The sequence below is a fragment of the Amblyomma mixtum genome, chromosome 7 (assembly GCF_055824585.1).
Source record: "Amblyomma mixtum isolate Tamu chromosome 7, ASM5582458v1, whole genome shotgun sequence".
Lineage (NCBI taxonomy): Eukaryota > Metazoa > Arthropoda > Arachnida > Ixodida > Ixodidae > Amblyomma > Amblyomma mixtum.
Window position 1 is genome coordinate 21,990,616 of NC_143018.1, and position 20,109 is coordinate 22,010,724.

Consider the following 20,109-nt stretch of genomic DNA (forward strand, 5'->3'; position numbering starts at 1 on the left):
ACCGATTTTTTTTTTGCTTACACACGACAAGGAGGGAATTCAAAATGACTACTGCTTCTTCTCTGCTCTCAAAAGCAACAGCCCCCCCCCCCTCCCCCCCCCCCCCCCCCCCCCTAAGCTTTTCTTCATGGAAACATAGAGACGGATACAACTTAAGTCTGCAGTTCGCAGGAAAAGGTACAGCGCAAAATACAGCGCCCACATTCAAGACCGCCGCACAGGATTCCTCCATGACGAAAAAGTAGTCCATTGTTGAAACTTAAATAAGAATCTTGTTAAAAGAAAAAAAAATGACAAGCCCTAGAGTTTTGATACCTATCTCGTTTAAGATAGTCAAACATTAAAAAGCTGACTTCATTTAGTGCTAGGATTGGCTAGCGGAGTTATACAGGACGCCGCGGTCCGTGGCCCAGTGTTAGCAACTGCTTGTTTTTTTTTTCTAAGCTGTATCATACTATAGACGTCCCCCTAATTTCACTCCTGGGGGAATACTCTGGCTGGCCATACAAGCAAGTTGCGGATTCGCCACACAGTTTTAATGCGAAAGCCGTATACTTAACGCGGCCCCAACCAAGAATCTTTTATGAAGTTTCGGAGTAACTCGGGTAAGCACGGGAAGTCGGTAGCATATACATTTACAGTAACTATAGAAGTCGAAGGAGCGTCGCGCCACCTGTAACCAATGGCACAATTCGTGCACCCCCCCCCCCCCCTCCCCAGGTGCGTTTTGAAATTATAAACACACCTCTCTCGGCGCTTGCTTATGAGTTCCCCTAGCATGTATAATTTATAGCAACCCCAGTGATCGGCATACTCAAACGCCAGCAGGGCAGAAAGAGCAAGAGATCATAATAATTAACTTAATAAAAGGTACTATATACTAATCAAAACACTGAAATTCATGCTCACGGGTGTAGTGGCTGCAGCCCTCGGCGTTGCTGCGATCTAGGTCGGCGGGATCAGCGACTTCCAGGATGTGCTTGTCCTGGAGGCGGCAGGCGGGCTTGCCCTTGCGCGACAGCATGCAGAAGTCGAACGCCTTGCAGACGAACTCCTTTTCCTTGAGGCACATGGCGGCGCATTCGGAAGACATGCTCACGTTCACGTACTTCCTCGCGCCGATGGAGTAGCAGATGCCCGGAAGCTCTTCGAAGGAGCTCTGGTAGGTCTCTGAGGGAGCAGGAAGGGGAACAGATAGGCTGCAGCGACACTGCCGCAGAACAGTATCCAACAAATCGACCTTTTTATTTTATTGACAGCGAGATCTGTACAGCGCCGGCGTTGGCGTAACAAGCCACGCTGATCGCTTAGCCTATACAGTGACGTCACGCATAACATCACTGCAACGCGCCATGGCACGCGTCACATAGCGTGGTCCCAACACAGTGACGTCAGGAGTGACAGCACTGTGACCTCATGGGAGATGCACCGACGTCACAGCGGCGGCCATTATGTGGTGCATGTAGCCCGGCGAAAGGCTGGAAGCATATCTTATCGGATTATCGTTACCTGTCTTGGTTTGAACTACCGCAACTGAGCGCTGTACCACAAAATGATGCCGGTGACGTCACCTGAATATCTCGGATACCAGAGAAAGTAAAGAGGAATGAATAAACAATATTGCAATCACCACAGTGAACGGCTTTCGGTGAATATCGCTTTTCACAGTGGTAATGGTCACGCTTTTGTGGTAGCTCGTGGTGGTGGTGCTTCTGAAGAGTGGCTGGGGGGGGGGGGAGGAAGGGGGGGGGGGGGGGGGTAGCACACCTAGCGCCCCTTGAGAATCGCGGCTGGTCGGGGCAACTTCCGGGCATCCTCCGGGATCGGAAGTTGCCCGGAGGGGTTCCCCCAGGAGGGTGCTCCGGAGGAAGCAGGTTCCGGTTCCGGTGGGTGCCGGAGAACCGTCCGGAGCGCCTTCCACGCATCCGCCAAATTTTACGGACCAAAGCTTTACAAAGGCCCAGGGGTTGGGCTCCATATAACTTCTCTGGCCATAACAAATAAAAAAAATAAAAAATGCCTCCGTGGCGAGGCGGCCTAGTCTCCGTCATATATGCTCATGGGACGCGTCGCGGCTGTGGGACTCACTGGAGAACACCGTGCAGTCCGACTGGAGTTCCATGTCTGCCGACTCGGGCCACCTGCTCTCGGTGCTGACAATGCACTGCTTGCTGACCAGGCAGGAGGAGAAGGCGAAGCAGTCTTCCCGGTCCCGGCAGATGTCGGCGCAGTCCTCCAGCGGGAACGAACCCACGCGCATGGCATAGAAGTCGCTCGGCTTCAGGCTCGAGCCCACTGCGGTGTCGGTGAAACCCTTCGGGACGCTGCCACCTGCACAGGAAAAGGGGCGGGAGAGCGAAACGCGAAACAGCAAGTTGAGACTGAGGCCACGAGCTTACCTGACGTGGCTAGAGGATATATTTTGTCGCGAAAGCAACACTACGCGAGTCGCCGAGCCATTTCGCGGAGCTGACGAAAGGCCATACTGCGCATAGCTAGCGTGCCGGGGCAGCCGCGCGCTCTCCATCGCGCGCGTCCGTCCTCGCGGCACAGAAATTTGTAAAAAATTAGAGATCACTGCGGCGACCCGCATTGGGAGAATGCGAAAGCATTGACGCCTCCTCGGCAGTCGTCGCCTCTCTCTATCATTTTCTTTTTGTTTGTTAATCCATTTAAGAACCGAATTAGCGTAATTATTTGACGCTTTCATTAAAGATCAATTTATTTGCTCTTATTATCTTACTCTCTGAATTACTTACTCTGAATTTATGTACTCTTATATCTCACTAAACCATTTTGTTTTTTTAAATTTGGCGCCGTAGTTGCTTTCCCGGCCACTTACTATATCCCCGTACAGCCTATTCAACCGTCCAATGGTTTTTTGCTCATATTAGTTAATTAATATACGTCAAAGAAACTTTTTGTTCGATTAATTATCACTCATCAGATGCACTTCAATTCATTTCAATCTGTATTTTCACTCCTTTTCCTATTTTTGCACGACTTTGCCGTCTACGGCTGTTTTCCCATCCACTCACTTTAACAACGGCCACGCTATTTCGACGCTTTTTCGACATTTTGGCTCTAATTAATGACTAATCATCCTATTAAAATAACTGTTTTTTTTTTTTGCGCAGCATTTTCACGTCATCCTCTTTCAATCGCAACCACTCGTTTGATGCTACCTCTTCTGAGAACGTCACAACTGCTGCGGACAAGTTTTTGACACGGCTCCGCCGACATAGCCTAGAAATGCTTTCGCATGAATATTCTTTGTGTTTTCTTGTGCTTACATGGCATGTAATCTATTCTGATTGTGACGACTTATTTGTGCATGTTTTTAACACCACCTGTCGAAACCTCATGCCAGGCTGCAGTGTGTGGAACAAAATAAATAAATAAATAAATAAATAAATAAATAAATAAATAAATAAATAAATAAATAAACTATCAATGCTATTCTCTTCTTAGAGCAGTGTGTCATTAATGAAAGCTGCTATGAACCTTTCCCTTCTTTCTTGACGAATGGAAGTGTCTAACCATTTATAGCCTCATGCTCGCATGAGAAAATAGGTGATGTTCCAATTTCTCAAACGCTTATATGACCACTTCCAATGTTTGGATGCTGCAATTTACAAGCATTGTACAAAACCAGTTGGCTTTCTTGAGGCCCGCATGGGCTATTTAGGTGTATAAAAAAAACAGATTTGAGTGGTGCCTGAATAGAAAAAAATGGCACAAAAATTCGCAAGTACACTCAATTATATTATGTATGGAATGCGATAGCATTGGAAATTTTGATGCCTGCACCTGCATGACATCACTTCCGTGTGGTGACGTTACTTCCCTCCAGCCAATGGAAGTGCTCTCGTTTGGTGACGTCGTTTCCCTCGAGCCAATAGGAATGCTCCCGTTTAGTGGCGTCACTTCCCTCCATCCAATGGGTGAATTTTATGACCGACGACGCATTTTGGAACTATGAGGCGTCTAATATAAAATTTCTCGAGTAAGTTCTTGACCGTGAGTGCCCAAGTTGTGCGTGAAGGAAAAAATCTTTTCTGGATCCCCGAATCATGAGAACGGCAGTAAAAGACGTGCTTTTAGGATTCTGAAAGCGATGGACGCTCATCGCAGCGTGGTACGAAACTGAATAAGCTTGCTCACCCAGCTGATGCTCGTGCCTCAGGTCAGAATCCCTCTCTCCGAACATGTCACGAAGACCCCCCGTGGAGAACTCGATGGTTTCGGCAATGAGAGTAGCGATCTGAAATGAGGCGAAAAAGTCCAGGTTCCTCAAAATATAACTGCTGGACATTGGCAGAGATAAGAGAACAGCGCAGGTTATAACATAGCATAGTCATCATGATGGTATAATAATGGCAAGCATGGTATAATATAAAATAACGTATCTAAACAGAAAAGAACAAGGCAGTACGAATTTTATTTGCGAAGAGAATGACCCCTCGGCATTATTTTTGGATGAAGTGGTATTGGAGAGGGTTATGATAATTCGAGGGGTAGTCACATGACGCCACGGGCGCCATCTTGTTGTACAGTACAGAGCTTCAGCGGTGCAGGCCAGGGCAGCTGGCGATAAGCCGATTTCACCGTGATCCATGTGCACTAAAATGGCGGCCATTGTGACGTCGGCGCATACCCACTTTTAGTTTCCGTGGAGAAAGGTAGGCGAAGTGCAGTTTTAGTCGAACCGTACGCCGGCAGGTGGCTCAGGAAGTCGAATTTCCTGCGCCACAATTTGTGCCCTCCCTCCTTACCAAGTACTGTGCCAACTAAGCTAATGCATACTGCCTTCGGTGGCCCTGCCTCGGAGCGTGAAATGCTGATGAGTTGAGGGAGGAGTTTCTAAGGCGGTCTATCTCGCCAGAGCTCACAGGCATGTTTTCGGTGCATTAAAAAGAACAAATGACACAGACACACGGGACGAGGGCTCGTCCCCTGTGCCCGGCAGAATAGAGAGAGCTAGCACACTTTATTCTACCATCATAAGCTTTAATCTCCCCTCTCTCTTTATTTCTGCGTTTTGCCCTTCCCTTCTCCATACTGTGCAGTAGCCGGCCAGGTACATGTTACTCCGGGTGACGCCTCCACCACTGCTCACTTTAAAAGGTTATCTCTCTTCGTTTCTATAACCTTACGGATACCATTAAGGCTAACCTCCAATACCGTGTTTACTCGACTTATGAACGCAGCCCCTACTCTGGCTGCCAATAATTTGCAATTTAGTTCTTTTTTTATTTTTCAAAAATCAGAAAAAAATGGCAGGAGTTTAACGTAGTTAAACCGAGTATACGTGCGAAGGCATTTGTTTAGCCTGATTGGCTCACGGTTTTGCTTTAGTGGGTCGTCGGCACGTTTGTCGACGATATTAATTCGATAGTAGCATTAGTTGATAAAGACGACGATGTGCAATGCACAGCGTGAGAATGTCAATCTCAGCAGCTGGAAGTATCTCTGACGAGGTTGCGCTGCCGTATCCCTCCTCTAAATTTCTATCTGCATAGGTCTGGTTTGGCGCTATCTCCCCTCTGTGCATTTTGCCGTGAGCCTGAATCTATCGATCATTTTTGGCTCCATTGTCGTCGTTTCACCTCTTTGAGAAGAAAACTGCTGGAGTTGCCCTTACAGCATTTTGGCCTTAGTTTGAGCAGCCCACTCTTGCTATCATTTTATGCCACCACGCTTGGGTTCAGCCACAGGTCTGTTTGTGATGCTGTTCAAAAATTCTTGCTGGAATCTCATCGACTGCCTTGCTAAATGTTGCAATATTTTATTTTCTATGCTTTATTACATGTTGAATTATTTACTTATTCTTTTTTTCTCTTTCTCTCTCTCTCTCTCTCTCCTATCCAAACTCTCATCTCTTTTCACTCCCTGCCCTCCTTGTGGTAGACTCCCCCGGTGTGGCTGTCCCGTACGCTTTTCTTTTGCCTTTACTACGTACAGGTGAACAGCAACCTCTGCCTCTCGATTCTTGGCCGATCCCCCAGTGTGGGTATGTGCAGTCTTTTCAAAGGCTAACAACAACAACAAGAGCCGCCGCGGTGGCTCAGCGGTTATGGTGCTCGGCTGCTGACCCGAAAGACGCGGGTTCGATCCCGGCAGCGGCGGCTAGAATTTCTTTGGAGGAGAAATTCTAGAGGCCCGTGTACTGTGCGATGTCAGTGCACGTTAAAGAACCCCAGGTGGTCGAAATTTCCGGAGCCCTTCACTACGGCGTCTCTCATAGCCTTAGTCGCTTTGGGACGTTAAACCCCATAAACCAAACCAAACCAACAACAACAAGAACAACTCGAAGCGTGATTGGCTGCGGCGCTAACACAGTGCTCTCGTGCAGTGGCCTGCGAAGCTGATCTGTTCGCGCTGCCACGAGTTCGAATCCCAGTCGCGGCAATACTTATTTTATTTATTTTATGGTTTGGCCAAGGTCACCTCAAGGTCAAGCTTCCTACAAACTCGGCGAGCCGGTTTGACCTCGTGAAGTAGTTCTATTGCACTAAAAAGATAATTCTTTCCTGCTTCGTTTAGAGGCCCAGCTTTTGAGGCCCAGCTAAAGGCCGATTCACACGACGGTCCGTTCGCCCGCGGCCCGCGCACTACGTGTTCATGCGACGCCACATTGAGAGGCGCGCTGGAGGGATGGATGGATGGCGGCCGACAGCGCGCCCTTCAAAGTGCTGACGCATGAACACGTAGTGCGCGGGCCGCGGGCGAACGGACCGTCGTGTGAATCGGCCTTAATGGGTACACGCCGCCGCAAACCAACCAGTCATGCAGACGTATTTCATGGTACTGCAGATTATCTTATCATAGACCGCCTCAACTCAGCAGCCCGGAATCGATCGGTCGCGTCCTTTCGCAGCGCACGGAGCCGAGCAGTTTGCCTGGCCGCCAGCCGCGACTGCGAAGCAGCCACAGAGATAACGAACTTCACCTGCATCCGCTACACCCGGCGATGTATAGGACCGTCATCTGGCAACCCGGTGCTAGCACCACCGCAGGAATTTCATGGCTACATACGCAGCTGCCTCGCTGGAGCCATTTGGGGCACGTCGCCGCAAAGCAACCGGCCGTGCAGACGCATTTACTTCTGCTGCAGGTTAGTTACCGACCCTGTGCCGCATGTTTACGCTCTAGCGACCGTTTCTTGCTGGCGGTGTCGTGACGACATTCCCTCCATATTTCGAACCAATCTCGCAAGCACTACTACGCATCGAATCGACCCGGAACGTAATTCTCGCAGAGCTTGCCGTGATTTGATCTGCACAAACTAGTATTGAGGACTCTGAGCATTCACTTTCAGCGCGCCTCGGTCGAAATCCTCGAAAAAATTGTAGCAATCAACCGTGAAAGTGGCGCCACAGCGAGGACCACATCCGACTTGATTAAGCATTCATCCGACGTGAAACGGCGGACGGACAAGTAAGACGATGCCGAGAATCCCTTACGTCTATCGAATTTGATGTTCTTCGGAATCTGACACGAACTCGGTGAAACCTGGGAGTAGACCGAAGCACATGTTTCATTTCGCTCCGACAAGCTAGGTATTTCACTTGACAACCATCAAATGGAACGTTTCGAGAGAGTCAAAAACCTCCAGTCATTGTCAAGCTAGCGCACTTGAAAGACAGATCGAGAATGTTGCTTGCTGGCCCGAAGCTTAAGGACACAACGTTTTCCGTCCGTGAAGATTATTCAGCTAAAGTTCGAGTAGCTGGAACCAAATTTTTCTCTTACGGCCAACAAAACGACGCCTCGTGCAAGCTTCGTTTCGACAAGTGACTCATCGGCAGAAAGCTCTTCGTTTGTCACTCAGATACGGATCAAACCGTAGCGATTACTGCAAGCACCGCAGGACCTGCAGTCTCTCCATTCCAGTGCTTCATAGTGCCCACGCCCAATCGCAGCCTATCACAGAATCTCGACTTTGCTGACAAATATTCGAAGTTATTTGCCTAAAGAAGAAACAGTTGAAGCACTTCTCGATGAACATAACACAGACATCGCATTATTCGTTGAATCTTGGCTTACACGTGATATACAGGATTTAGAAATACTGCACGACAATCAATCATTTCACTTATACCGGAGAAACAGAGTAGACCACCGGGGAGGTGGAATTCTTGCCCTAATGAAATCAAGTCTTTCTTCCACCCGAGTGGATATTACCAGCCATAGTGAAATATTGTGTATCAAATTTTCTTTTCCACCTTGCACCAACATTTGCTTTACTTTTCTTGAGGATTTGTTCTTGAGGATTTGTTCTCGAGGCCTTGCAGTATCCATTCCTTCACACTAGTCTTATACTCTGCTGAGACCTCTATTTTGGTTTATGGTTTATGAGGGTTTAACGTCCCAAAGCGACTCAGGCTATGAGAGACGCCGTAGTGAGGGGCTCCGGAAATTTCGACCACCCAGGGTTCTTTAACGTGCACTGACATCGCACAGTACACGGGCCTCTAGAATTTCGCCTCCATCGAAATTCGACCACAGTTCCCGGGATCTAACTCGCGTCTTTCGGGTCAGCAGCCGAGCGCCGTAAGCACTGAGCCACCGCGGCGGGTACTTCATCGCTTTATCGCTTTGTTTGCGATGAAAGAAGACGCGCCTAGATTTATCTCGATTGATCGCATCCAGGCGGAGACGATTGTATACGCTGTTCCAGAATGTTCTAGTAACTTTCCAGGCTTCATCTCCAAAGTTTGCTATCAGCTTTAAAAAGAGCATGGCCGAGAGCGGCGGGCATTCTCGACGACCGCCGAGCACGCTTGTTGCTTTGCTGCCGCCGGGTGATTCAGTTTATGCGGATGCAAGTCAGCCCAAATGAGGAGTTTCGTTTAGAAGCCATTCTCGCTGTTTTCCTATTCGCCGGACTGCAGTCACCACAATGTGACAATATTTTACTGTACTCGTTGTATTGCTGTAGTCTGTTTTTATGTATCTTTTTTTTCCTCTGTCACTATGTGTTCTTGCTTGAGTACTTCAGTTTGCGGCACTTTCTTTTGTTTTGCTTAGTTCTGTTGTTAGTTGTCCTTTCATATGTAAGCATGACCGCCGGCCACTCTTGTATCACCCCCCCCCTCCCCCTTATGTAGTGTCCCTACGGGACCCTTAAAGGGTTAATAACTGATGATGATAATTATGATATATTTCGGTCAAACAAATACTGAAAAAAAAAACCGGAAACACTGGACATATGACCCCTCATAATTCCTCTACTAAAGTTTTTCTCATTCTGCAGCTTGCTTAATCACTTAGGGGTGACCGTACCGTCATGCGAGTGTCGAGATGCTCGACGACAAACTTGAACTCGTTTCTTTCGATCGCCTCTTCCAGATCGTCGATGGCGTCCCGTGTTAGGGGGATGTTCCTGCTCTTGGAGTCTTCGGTCTCTGAAATGAGAAGAAGGGACCGATCGTATTATTAGGCTGGTCGCCTGAATAATGAAAGAAAAAAAACGCTTAAAAAATTCGCTGTGGCTTAGCTTGGTTAAGCCCGGTAATTGCGAAAGCAATATCCGTAGCTACGCCATGGTTCAGCTGGTAGTGTAGCTGGTGGTGGTGCTTGTGGTTAGACTTGTGGTGATGCATCGGTTATACAATCCAATCCAATCCAATGTAATCTAATCCAACCCAATCCACTCCAGTCCAATGTAATCTAATCTAATTTAATCTAATTTAATCCAATCCAATCCAGTACAATCTAATCTAATCTAATCCAATCTAATGCAATCAAGGTCAAATGAAGGTCAATGGTGGTCACCGCCGCGGCACGGCAAAGGCGTGAAAGTGCAACTAGTATTGCTTTCGCAATAAAAGATTCTCGGTGCTCTAATTCAGACAGTGTTATATATATCGATGCAGAGAAAAGCCGTCTTTGTCCGTTCGTGTCACGAAAGAGACCCATTGGTTGAGAGGGCCTTGACGTAGTCGTGACGTCATCGCAGTTCCCATCGGTCGAGAGGGCTGTGACGTCATTTAAATGCCACTGCGAAGTGACTCCCAAGAATAGCCCTTTCTCCGAAAAGAAGTAATGTGGTGGAGTGGAAATCGAACCGCTGCCTTTTAGCTACGTTTTAGGTGCCGAGCCTCTAGGTTCTACACTATATACTAAGCAACGTTCGTTCAGTGGAATAGCAGGTGTGACCTAAGCGGAAGTAAAGGAGTGCTTGCGCCGGAGGGTTGGCTATCGCTATCGCATTGTACTCTTAAGGCTGCTTAAATGTCGTCCCAAGTATTTTTCTGGCAAAAATATTACTATTAGGCATAACGCTAATATCCGCGTAGAAGGAGAAGAAGCGTAGCCAGAATGTCTTTCATGCACCCTGGCCATTCCCCCTCCGTGGGTATACGCCATTAAGCCTGAGGACATCATCATCATCATTTCGAAGGGGGGTCTAGGCAATGCATTCCCACCGAGAGCACTTCCAGTAGCACTGGGAAGAAGTGTGAGCTTGATTTTGAGGAGGAGGAGGAATAAGATGAGGTTTCCCCACCCCCTTCGATAACTGCAAACGTACCTGAACGTCATATATGCTTAGTTCCTCAAAAGGAATGCCTGACTTCAGGTTCTCCCCTCTTCGTGTATTATACTGCGCTGTTATTTTGGCGCTCTTGCCTCTGCTTGCCCCTCCCTCCCCCCTGCAATAATCTCCTGTTGGCGCTGCTCGTATGGCGAGTAAACAACTAAATAACAAACGCTATCGGTATTATTTTGTAGATAATTTTTTTTCAGACCGCTTGATCTGTCAGTTACTAGCTCAGTGAAATACCTGGTACGTTCAAAGCAGACTTTTTTCCCCCATAGAAAGTAGTTAGCTGCCTAGTCTCCCTCGCAGGCGTGTCTTATCAAATCTTGCAACTGATATGCGCAACTGATATGAGCCCCGTGAACTGATTTAGCTGATAGATGGAGTCTCTGATGGAAAGCGACTTGAACAGCGCAGCTAGTCGAGACGGAAGAGAAGAACACAGACACAAGCGCTTTGTCGCAATGAATCATTTGGTTTCTAGTAAGCGCTTGTGTCTGTTTTCTTCTCTTCCGTCCCTTCCGTTAGCGCCGTTCAAGCCGTTTCCCATCAACATGTACCGACCAGCCCGAAATTGAAATCGACCGGTGATGGCGCCATCTGTATTTCATTTTTGTCACTCTGTAGCTTAAGAAACCTCTGTTTTCAGTGCAAGTGGCGTCTTTGTCGTTACAATGCTGTAATGTACCGACGAAATACTATTTCAATCCGTCCGCAGTGTTCCTTTAAACTCCACGTACCACCAACCTTTTGGGTGGGTCACAGGTACTAAGGCAAAATTAAAGGCCAAGTGAGTTCTCATAAGACTGCTGTTAAGATTGATGGGATATTAGAGATGCAGTTGGCAAAGACAGGGACAATCGGGGAATGTTGAGAAGGGCCGTTTGACCTGGCAGATGATGTTAGAAACAGCAGCGTTATCTTTGGGGCCGGGTGATAAAGTCTGAAGGGAAACTTCACCATCGGAATAAATCTCATTACTGTGCGTATCCACACACACACAAAAAAAAAACTAGAACTTAGTTGCATGTAAGTGAACAGAAGGTAAAATGAAATGTTTGAATATAAAGAGGGTTACTCACTAGCGTATGTGTTGCATTCAACTGAATTTTCGAGAACGCCTGGTCCGCTGATATCTTTCGAAGTTGTCGCGCAGAAAGACCCACAGTGAGAAACCGCTCTGGAAGACAAGAGGAAAAAAAACAAAAAAAAACATGCATCTAAGTCTGTATTTGAGAGTTCGAGAAAAACTCTTCTGGTCAGGCATAATACTGAACAAATTGACAGTCACCGGGACGTTTCGAAACTGTGCGCAGGTTCGTTGTTCACTAAGGGGCCAGGAGTTTGTTGTCGCTTAAAGGTGCACTGAAGACGATTCTGAACTTGTCTTTTTGCCGCGGGAACTCGATCTACACGTTCCTAGCATTCTTAAAAACTGCGACTTATTGCCCTGTGTGGCCGATTTCTCTAATTAAATCGAATTAACGTCCGGCTCCCGCCTTTATTTTTTTAATTCTCCCCGTACGGTGGGCGGAGTTGACCAACGCGTGAAGTGCCTTTCAGCCAATTCCGTGGAGGCTTTGCTTTCGCTTTATTTTGTTTTTTAGGTTTCCATGAATAAATAGTTTCATTTGCAGATAATATAGCCGCAAAATAAGCCCGCAGAAATAAAAATACGCGCGGACTATTTGCTACTACGGACTACTACGTATTACTCCGCCGATGGCAGAGCGGCAAGCCGCCACGGGACTTGTAAGCGTGCTCTCATTCCAACGCGTTTTAGAAGTACACATCCCATAGTGGGGCTTAGTATAGAACGAACAATTTCGCCGAGAAGAGGGCAGCAAAAGAACTACGTATCCAGCCTCCATAGTTATACTGCTATATATGTCGAGCTTGTTGACTAAAGTTCATTTCGCATCACATGACTGCTATACGTTGGGTGTTTTCATGACTACAATGCATTAACATCGCACCCACTTACAGCTGCTGGTAAGTTAGGCCTTACCTCGTCTTTCAGGAAGCTATATTCGTTAACACGGCTGCTAGCAATCGGCTTGGTGTGATTCTCAATTGGTGAGTGACGGCCACGTTAAGGCGGTAGCCGCCATTTTGATCGCGTTTATTTCTTTCAACAAAGCAACACCACTTCAGTTAAGCATTCCGTTCTTCACAACCATTCCGTATCTTTGTATTTATAAAATTTGCGGCTCTTTCCATACCTGCACTCTTTGTAGTGCTTCGACGAACACGTTTTGAGGCATTCTTCGTACGTGACGACGCCCTCCGACCATTCCGGTTCCATGATCTTCTTGTTTGGTACCTCTTTGTAGTCAGCTGCTCACAAAAAGAAAAGAAAAAAGGGAGTCAGGGCACACTTCTAATGCATTGAGTAGAAGTGAGGAAAACAAGGTAGGGTGTCCACTAAGACTTCCGTGTGGTCAATGTCGTGTTTATTTCAGTGCCTGCCAGGTTACCCGGTTTCAGCGAATTTAATCGAGCATTGTCCCACTGCCCTTCATTTCTCTCTTACATGCTCGCCTTCATGCCTGCTTCATGCCATAAACGTGCAGGGAGACGGGAAGAGTCGTCCACAACAAGCGACACACCACGGGAAATCGGTGAACGAATTTTTATCCGGTAGCGTTGGCAAGGCCATGCAAGTGAAAACTGTCCGGCGTCGGCGGCGTGAACGTCTATGTGAAGCCTCCTCTTCTAACCCTGGCAGTTGGTGTTTAGAGAGATTTTTTTATTTATTTTTATTTTGCCCACACTACTTTATGTCAAGGTTGGTAGATGGCAGGTGGATAGAGGAAAATCCTCCTCTCCACTTCTAGGGGAGAGTATTTAGAGGCCGGACTAAAAATGACTCAGCAAAAATTAATAAAACAAGCGATTACGAATAGAAATGGGATAAGAATAGAATCATAACCCGAACACAATCAAATATGCAGTAGGTCGGCGAGTGAAAAAAAAGTGTTCTCATTTCCTCCGCATGAATCCAATCTATCGCCCCTAATTTTTTAAATATATTTTTCGTTGCGAGGAGGTCCTTCATAGAGGAGCATTGCCCAACCACGTCAGCAGTTCGCCCTATGACGTAAGCTACCGCTTCCCGTCCGTGGCGCCCCATCGTGACGGCCAAACGAACAGATTCGTCCAACGCGGTCCCACTGCGAAGCGACCAATTAGGCTGGCACTGAAACAGAAGGCGTTAGTCCGGTCGGCTATCCTACACTGAGTATCTAAATGGGGCTATTTCGTTCCACGCGCGGCAGTGTAGCGCAATATAGGGACGGCAAGCACAAGATTTTACATGGACTCGATGTTTAGTGGAGTCTTACGCACCTGGAATTGCTGGGTGCTCCAGGATAAGCGCTGTCACGTAGACCATGTTTTCGGTGAAGTCGACCTGCAAAGTCCGGAAGAGATATTGTTTCGTCGTCCCGAAACCATATCAACATTCTGCCTTCACTTACAGTACATAGGTTCGTTACCCTCATTGGCTGGAAACTTTACAACTCTTGTGGCCTTAGCAGAGCTGGCCGGTATGTGTGGAGAAACTGGTAAGTGCGATGTAATGCTCCGGTTCGTTCAAGAAATAAGGCCTCTCGAGGTGGAATTTGAAGCATGGATTTCGTGAGAGTGGTCTCAATGCATGGTCAGTCATGGAATTTATGAAGGATATCAAGGTAGCGCTCCTACCTCCAGTGTTTTCGGCAAGTTTGTTTTCAGTGCTTTCAGCGAAAGTGTCCATGGCTACGCTGATGCCGCGCACGTATCATGTAAGTGCAGTTAGGTCTATGTCCACGTAAGCATCAAGAGTCGGAGTCTATAAGTGACTATGTTAGCTAGGCTGAATCTATTGGAGGTTTTCACGAAATCGACGCCACGATGCGGCGGCACCGCGAACTAGTCTAAGGAGGATCGGCAGCGCGCGGAAATGCTTCGTCGGCGCATTCAGACGTTGTTGTCAAAGTTTTCATATAAAGATATTGGAAGTTTCACGACATAGACGCAACACACTATAGGGACAGCAGCGGAATGGCGTACCAGTATATCCGGGACCCTGAGCGGCGACAGCCTTGTTGCACGCTGCAGCTCGGCCAGAAACCTGCGCTTGATGTTGCCGCGGTTCGCCGCCAGGAGGAGCACCTTATCGGTCGCTGCAGCGAGTAACGGGCAGAACAAATGGTTAGACGTTTGAAGGACCTTCCATGACATTATACAGATGTTCGAAGTCTCTAACGTAATAACGTTTTCTCTCAAATGCAGTTTTGTCCCCAATTCCGGGTGCCCTGAGAATAGAGGGTGATTCCGAAAACAACACTGATTTAGATTATGTCATTCTAAATATACAAGAGATATGATAACCGGGTGTGGACGTTAGCCTTATGCTTAGGTTTGTGCAAATGATACTTATTCTAAACCGAACCGAATACGAATATGCGACCTTTGCTACCGGAGCGAATACAAACGGCGTAGGTGAAAAACCAACTGGAATAGGAATCGAATGTTTACGTGATTCGCTGCTTCTGCGAATGGTCGTACAAAACGAATATTCACTCGAAACAGCAAGGGCCAGTGGCGGCGCTGTAGGTAACGTAGTTAAAGCTGTAGCTGTCAAAAGACGCACCAGTGATGTTCACTAGGGGAAACGCAATACGAGATCAGTATATTAACTCTATGACAGTCGAGTCATGCGCGTAGGAAAATTATCTTTGCTGTTGATCATGACGACAGCGAACAAACCAGCCCCAGTTCTGATTTGATGAGAGGGACGGGATTTATGAGCTATGGCCTTCGATATATCGGGCATGAAGGGAGGGTTTGCTGGGCATGGTTGAACCCTATCTCGTAGCCCAATCTTGAATACCATGTGCATGAGCATTATGAATGCCACTGCACGAGTGGATAGCGTAGCGGAGCTGAACCCTCATGTGCGGCGTCGGAGTGGGGACCTTGTTCTTGAAGCAGTCGCCGAAAACAATTACGGGGTGCCCTATTCTAACTTCGCGCCAGTTATACGAAAACTATTAAAAAAATTGATAACGGATTCAGTGCGTTTCGAGTAATTTTGAACACGCACTGTTTGGATTCTTTATGCGAACCGGATAGAAGGGCATTCGATTCGATATTCAAAGATTTCATACGCTACATCATTACTCGCCGATGCACCTTAATACGCATTTCATTGCCGCATTTCATCTTCTCCTCTTTTTATTTCTTTTATTTTACCTTTTCTTCACTGCTCTCCTTCCGTCTTTGTCTCCCAAATTCCCTTCCCCATGCAGAGTAGCATGCCAGTGATTTATCCCCGTTATCTTGTTCGAAGTGCAAATTCGCGAGTAGAATTAACAGAAGCTAAATAAAAATATTGTCGCCAGAATTGTGGCCAAGTGCTCGGCGAAAATTCGTGCGGTAGGACATCGTGGTAGACAAAATGGCAAGAACAACTACGGTCAGCGATACACACAAAAAGAAAAAAATAACTACCAAACACTTCGCCATCTCCACTGTGCGCAGAATTACTTACGCCTTTCTCTCCGCCTCAAGCCCCATCCTTTCCCGCAATACGAAAGCGCCTACTTCTAGAGGCACATATATGCCGGACCCCGTGATGCGTGGTTACACAGATAACCTTCTCAGTGCCGATTTGAAAACACGATTAGGAAACGGGGCGTCGACACAAGACGTAAGAAAAGGCACGCAATGCTCAAGCCGTTGTGTAGGCATTTTCACGAGAATATGGCAGACTGCAAACAAGATCGCAGTAGGAGCTCCGGAACATCAATCCAAGACACTGTTATCTTTTGGTGAGCGACCGTGGTTTTGCTGGAATAGCTACTGCAAGGATGCAATAACATGGAATACCCGGGAAGCCGATCTGGATCCAAGTGTACTTGGAGTCGTCTTCTTCGGAGTAACAGTTCTTCACGTTCAGCTTAACGTTCAGGTCACGCAGGTCAGTCGAGATGTCGTGGATGTTACCGAAGAAGTAGAAGTACGGTTGCTGGAACAAAAAAAAATGGATGTTTTAGTATACGCGAGCCTTCTGTAGCATCGTCACCTGGACTGAACACAGTCGTGTGCATCCTTTTCGTTGATACGCGTAGTTGTGTTTCTACAAAGACGCTGGTCTAGGCTTTCATTATGTACAATGTTGGGCCCACTTTCTACCTTCGTGATACTTCGAGAGACTCCTTCAAACGCTCACCGATTGGTTGAAGCAGCGGAAACGAACGTGGCGATCAACTGCAACGCGAAGCATCGGTGAACCTATCATGACTGTAGTGAGGTGCACGTCGCTGCCGAAACGCACTTGAATCGGCGACTGACACTGGTGTTAAAATGTCGCTGCGGTCGCGTGGCAGGTAATTTTAATTAGACAACTAATAAACAATCGTATTTTTGAAACGTTGATTGGTCAAGTGAGTGCGAATGTATCTTCATGAAATCAATTAGCCGCTTAATTGGTTCAAAAGACGGCTTGCTGTCCGCATTTTGACAGCCTGCAAGCAACATTACAAACTATACACAAAAGAAATTTTCTATTTGAAGCAAGAATGAAGCGGGAAAGAGAGGAAGGAAATGATAGACGCTGAAAGGTGCGTCTTCACATACCTCATCATTTCCAAGCACGTACGCATACATGCTCACACGGACCGGTAGGTTCCTCTGGTTGACAGACGTGTCATATATTTCGTCTTTCTGTAAGGACAAGTGCGCAAAGATGAAATCGTCTTATTATCACCGCCTCCAAGCTCCGAACGTGTACCATAGTACAAATGATGTGGCGAGCTTGTACACCCTTCTTCAGAAGTTTGCACAGTTGCGCAGTTTCTAAAATTGGTTGCTGGAACTGGCGACGAAAATCATGCGTCTGCAGCTTCGTTTACATGAACTCGATCTTAGCGAGTACTCACCACGAGGAAGTTGTAAGTTATCACGGCGTGGGTCAGGTGAGCGCCACCCACTGGCATCGGTCCAGTCACCAGCTCGAAGGTGTGAGTGGGCATTCCGCGAACTTCGTGCTGCTCGGAAAAAAAAGGAAAGAAGGAGGAAAAGTGAAATGAAGGGAGTGAGGGAGGAAGGGCGGAGGGTGTACGAAAAAAAATCAAGTGCTTGAATACCCATTTTTAAAATTTAAACGCTACTTAGCTTCATGAGCATCACCTGAAACCAAGACCGCTATGCCGAATACGAGGCTGTTCACTCTAATAGGAGTGCTGTAGGGCAAATGACAATAGTTTATAGATGATTCGGCATCCTAAATATTTGCACATATAAAGAGAGAGAGGGGGAGAGAGAAAGAGAAAACCGAATGCTGCATGCAGCCACCTTGTTGTGACTGAAACTTCACAGATTGTAGGTGCAGTTTACAGGGTTCATATATCATGGTTCACGCTGAAGCCTCGCCGGTTCTGTTCTCTATTAATTGCGGAATGTCATAAAGAACATACGCACAATTTTGCTAAAAAAAGATTCAGCTATGAAGGTAGTCAGAAAGCGATGACAGGGTACAGAGACAACCGCTGTACTCTGAGTGGCAACACTGTTAAGCAATGAAGGGAAGGCTACTGGAGCCTCTATAACTAGTCACTCCGTCAGATAGGCCGTTGGGGCGAACGACAGTGCGTCCGGTTCTCGCTTGGAGCGTTGCTTTCTGCGCGCTTGCTTCGCTGCATGTCTGATGTAGCTGGCGCCATCTGTGGCAGCTTCTTGTAACAAGAAGTGAATAACAAATTCGTTGTAATCAAGGAAACTGTTCTTAAAGCGGAAGCTTTACTACTCGCACTTTCAGCCTTTGGCGTGGCGCGGCGGTGCCACCACCACTACGGCCGGTCTATAGGGGGGCGTGCTCGCTCTTTTTCTTACGGCCTTCGCAATGGGGTCTGTTTCCGCCTCCCACCGCACCGCGGTGGGGTCGCCACTGCCCCACCGCTCCGCCGCTGTTTCCGCCGTTCACGCGAAAGGAGAACGCGCGCCCGCTCCAAGTCTGTCCCGCGTGAGCGGTAACCATGGCGGTAACCGTCAGGTCCTGATATTTCACCCTATGCATTACTCAGAGACCGTGCAATCAGCCTTTGCGATTTGACATCTGAGATTTATAAAACAACTGAATAATTACCGCGCGGCAGCGCGCGCTCTGCTTCAGCATGACTGCACGGTCGCATGATGAGCTTTTTGGGTTAAATTGACATCAACACTTCTCACCCCTAAAGTCTGCACAAAAACAAATCTATCAGCCTCATCAGTTCGTCTACTAACAGGTATTAACCAGTGTGCAGGTTTATAATAAGTGACCTGAAGCGTTTGCGTCACCGGTTCTTAAGGATTCCGAAGCGTTCATGAAATAGGTCATGAAATCTCAAGCGTTGCTGTTTTCGTTTCGCAGGAAAGCGGCTTTAGCAAGAAATCACGATGCTGCACGGGTTCAGAGAAAAGAAAACAATTTTATTCACAGCTAAATTCAAGTTGTCCAATGCAGAGCGTTCATCCATAAATTGAATATGTTTTACATTAAAAACATATCAGTTGGCTGAAATACTGTACATATCTAGTCTCGCGAATTGCGCACATCTATTATAGGTTTAGTTGGTAGATTGATCAACAACTTCTCATCAAAGAAGCAGGCATGAATAACGCTGTAGAAGTGAGAAGAGCGGCAAAAAAAAGAAAAATTATTCTCCTCAAACACTGCACATTCTTTTGAAACTGTAGCCGCAATATATCCACATGAGTACGACCGGTGGTAGGAAAGTTCACAGTCTCAAAAACTTCCTTGACGGTTTATGCACATATGATTAGCTGGCTACTCGTTCCTGTCGGTGACTGTCTTGGTGTAGTTAACAAGAAGTATTCTGAGAAATTTCTCAGATATTAAAGAAGCAGACCTTATGGCACGGCTGCTGTCGATTCCTTCTGGACAACCGCATAACGAGGATCAGATATGTCCCGAAGACGGACAGCGGTCCTGGTTGCGTGTTTGTCCTTGCGCTGTTTTCTTGCATGTGTTCGTGCTTTAACAGTGCGTTAACGGCTTCGCGGAATGCACACAATGTTCGGGAGTAAAACCTTTCATGCGACGGCGTGGCTCGTTGAGTTTTAAAGAAATAGTCGAGCCTGCTTAACGGCCAGCCGCATGCTACCCCGTATTCCTGACAACCTGACAGCAAAAAGAAAGCAATAGATATGGCGGCATTGAAACTGCAGACAACCGCAGGAAAATCGGGCCAAGACAACAATGCCAATTAGTTCGTGCCAGCGTAATCTAAAGTAGAAGCAAAAGCGTGATGGGCCTGAGGCAGGGGCAGCGTTGTGACAGGGCTGTGATTAACAAATGGCAGCGATCTGCAGTTTCAATTAGAGTCATGTGGTGGGCCTCGCTGGTCCAGCCAGTCACGCGGCATGGCATCGCTTGCCCAATCGGCTTTGCGTGGAAGATGTAGCGGCAGCGTACATGGACATCATTCACACTTTGAATCTCGCCTATCGGCGGCGCGTCATCTACCGCATGTTGACTCCAACTGACCGACCAGGCGCCGATGTACTGGTTCGGA

The 20,109-nt window shown here is 47.3% G+C and overlaps 1 protein-coding gene and 1 long non-coding RNA gene across 2 annotated transcripts in view; one reads left to right on the forward strand and one right to left on the reverse strand.

The window, feature by feature from the left end:
* Positions 1–20,109, reverse strand: part of LOC149335224 (uncharacterized) — a 44,584-nt gene that overhangs the window by 1,961 nt on the left and 22,514 nt on the right. The window contains exons 11-21 of the mRNA XM_089551907.1: positions 17,473–17,580; positions 17,171–17,257; positions 16,421–16,559; positions 14,600–14,712; positions 13,895–13,958; positions 12,769–12,883; positions 11,629–11,726; positions 9,289–9,410; positions 4,165–4,264; positions 2,089–2,331; positions 910–1,170 (exon numbers count right to left, since the gene is read on the reverse strand). Coding sequence (XP_089408033.1) covers positions 910–1,170; positions 2,089–2,331; positions 4,165–4,264; positions 9,289–9,410; positions 11,629–11,726; positions 12,769–12,883; positions 13,895–13,958; positions 14,600–14,712; positions 16,421–16,559; positions 17,171–17,257; positions 17,473–17,580 — 1,450 coding nt within the window. The remainder of the gene's footprint in view (positions 1–909; positions 1,171–2,088; positions 2,332–4,164; positions 4,265–9,288; positions 9,411–11,628; positions 11,727–12,768; positions 12,884–13,894; positions 13,959–14,599; positions 14,713–16,420; positions 16,560–17,170; positions 17,258–17,472; positions 17,581–20,109) is intronic.
* The window catches only part of LOC149335225 (uncharacterized), a 57,653-nt gene continuing 44,330 nt past the window's right edge, over positions 6,787–20,109 (forward strand). Inside the window, exon 1 of the long non-coding RNA XR_016284024.1 lies at positions 6,787–7,117. This is a non-coding gene — a long non-coding RNA (uncharacterized LOC149335225). The remainder of the gene's footprint in view (positions 7,118–20,109) is intronic.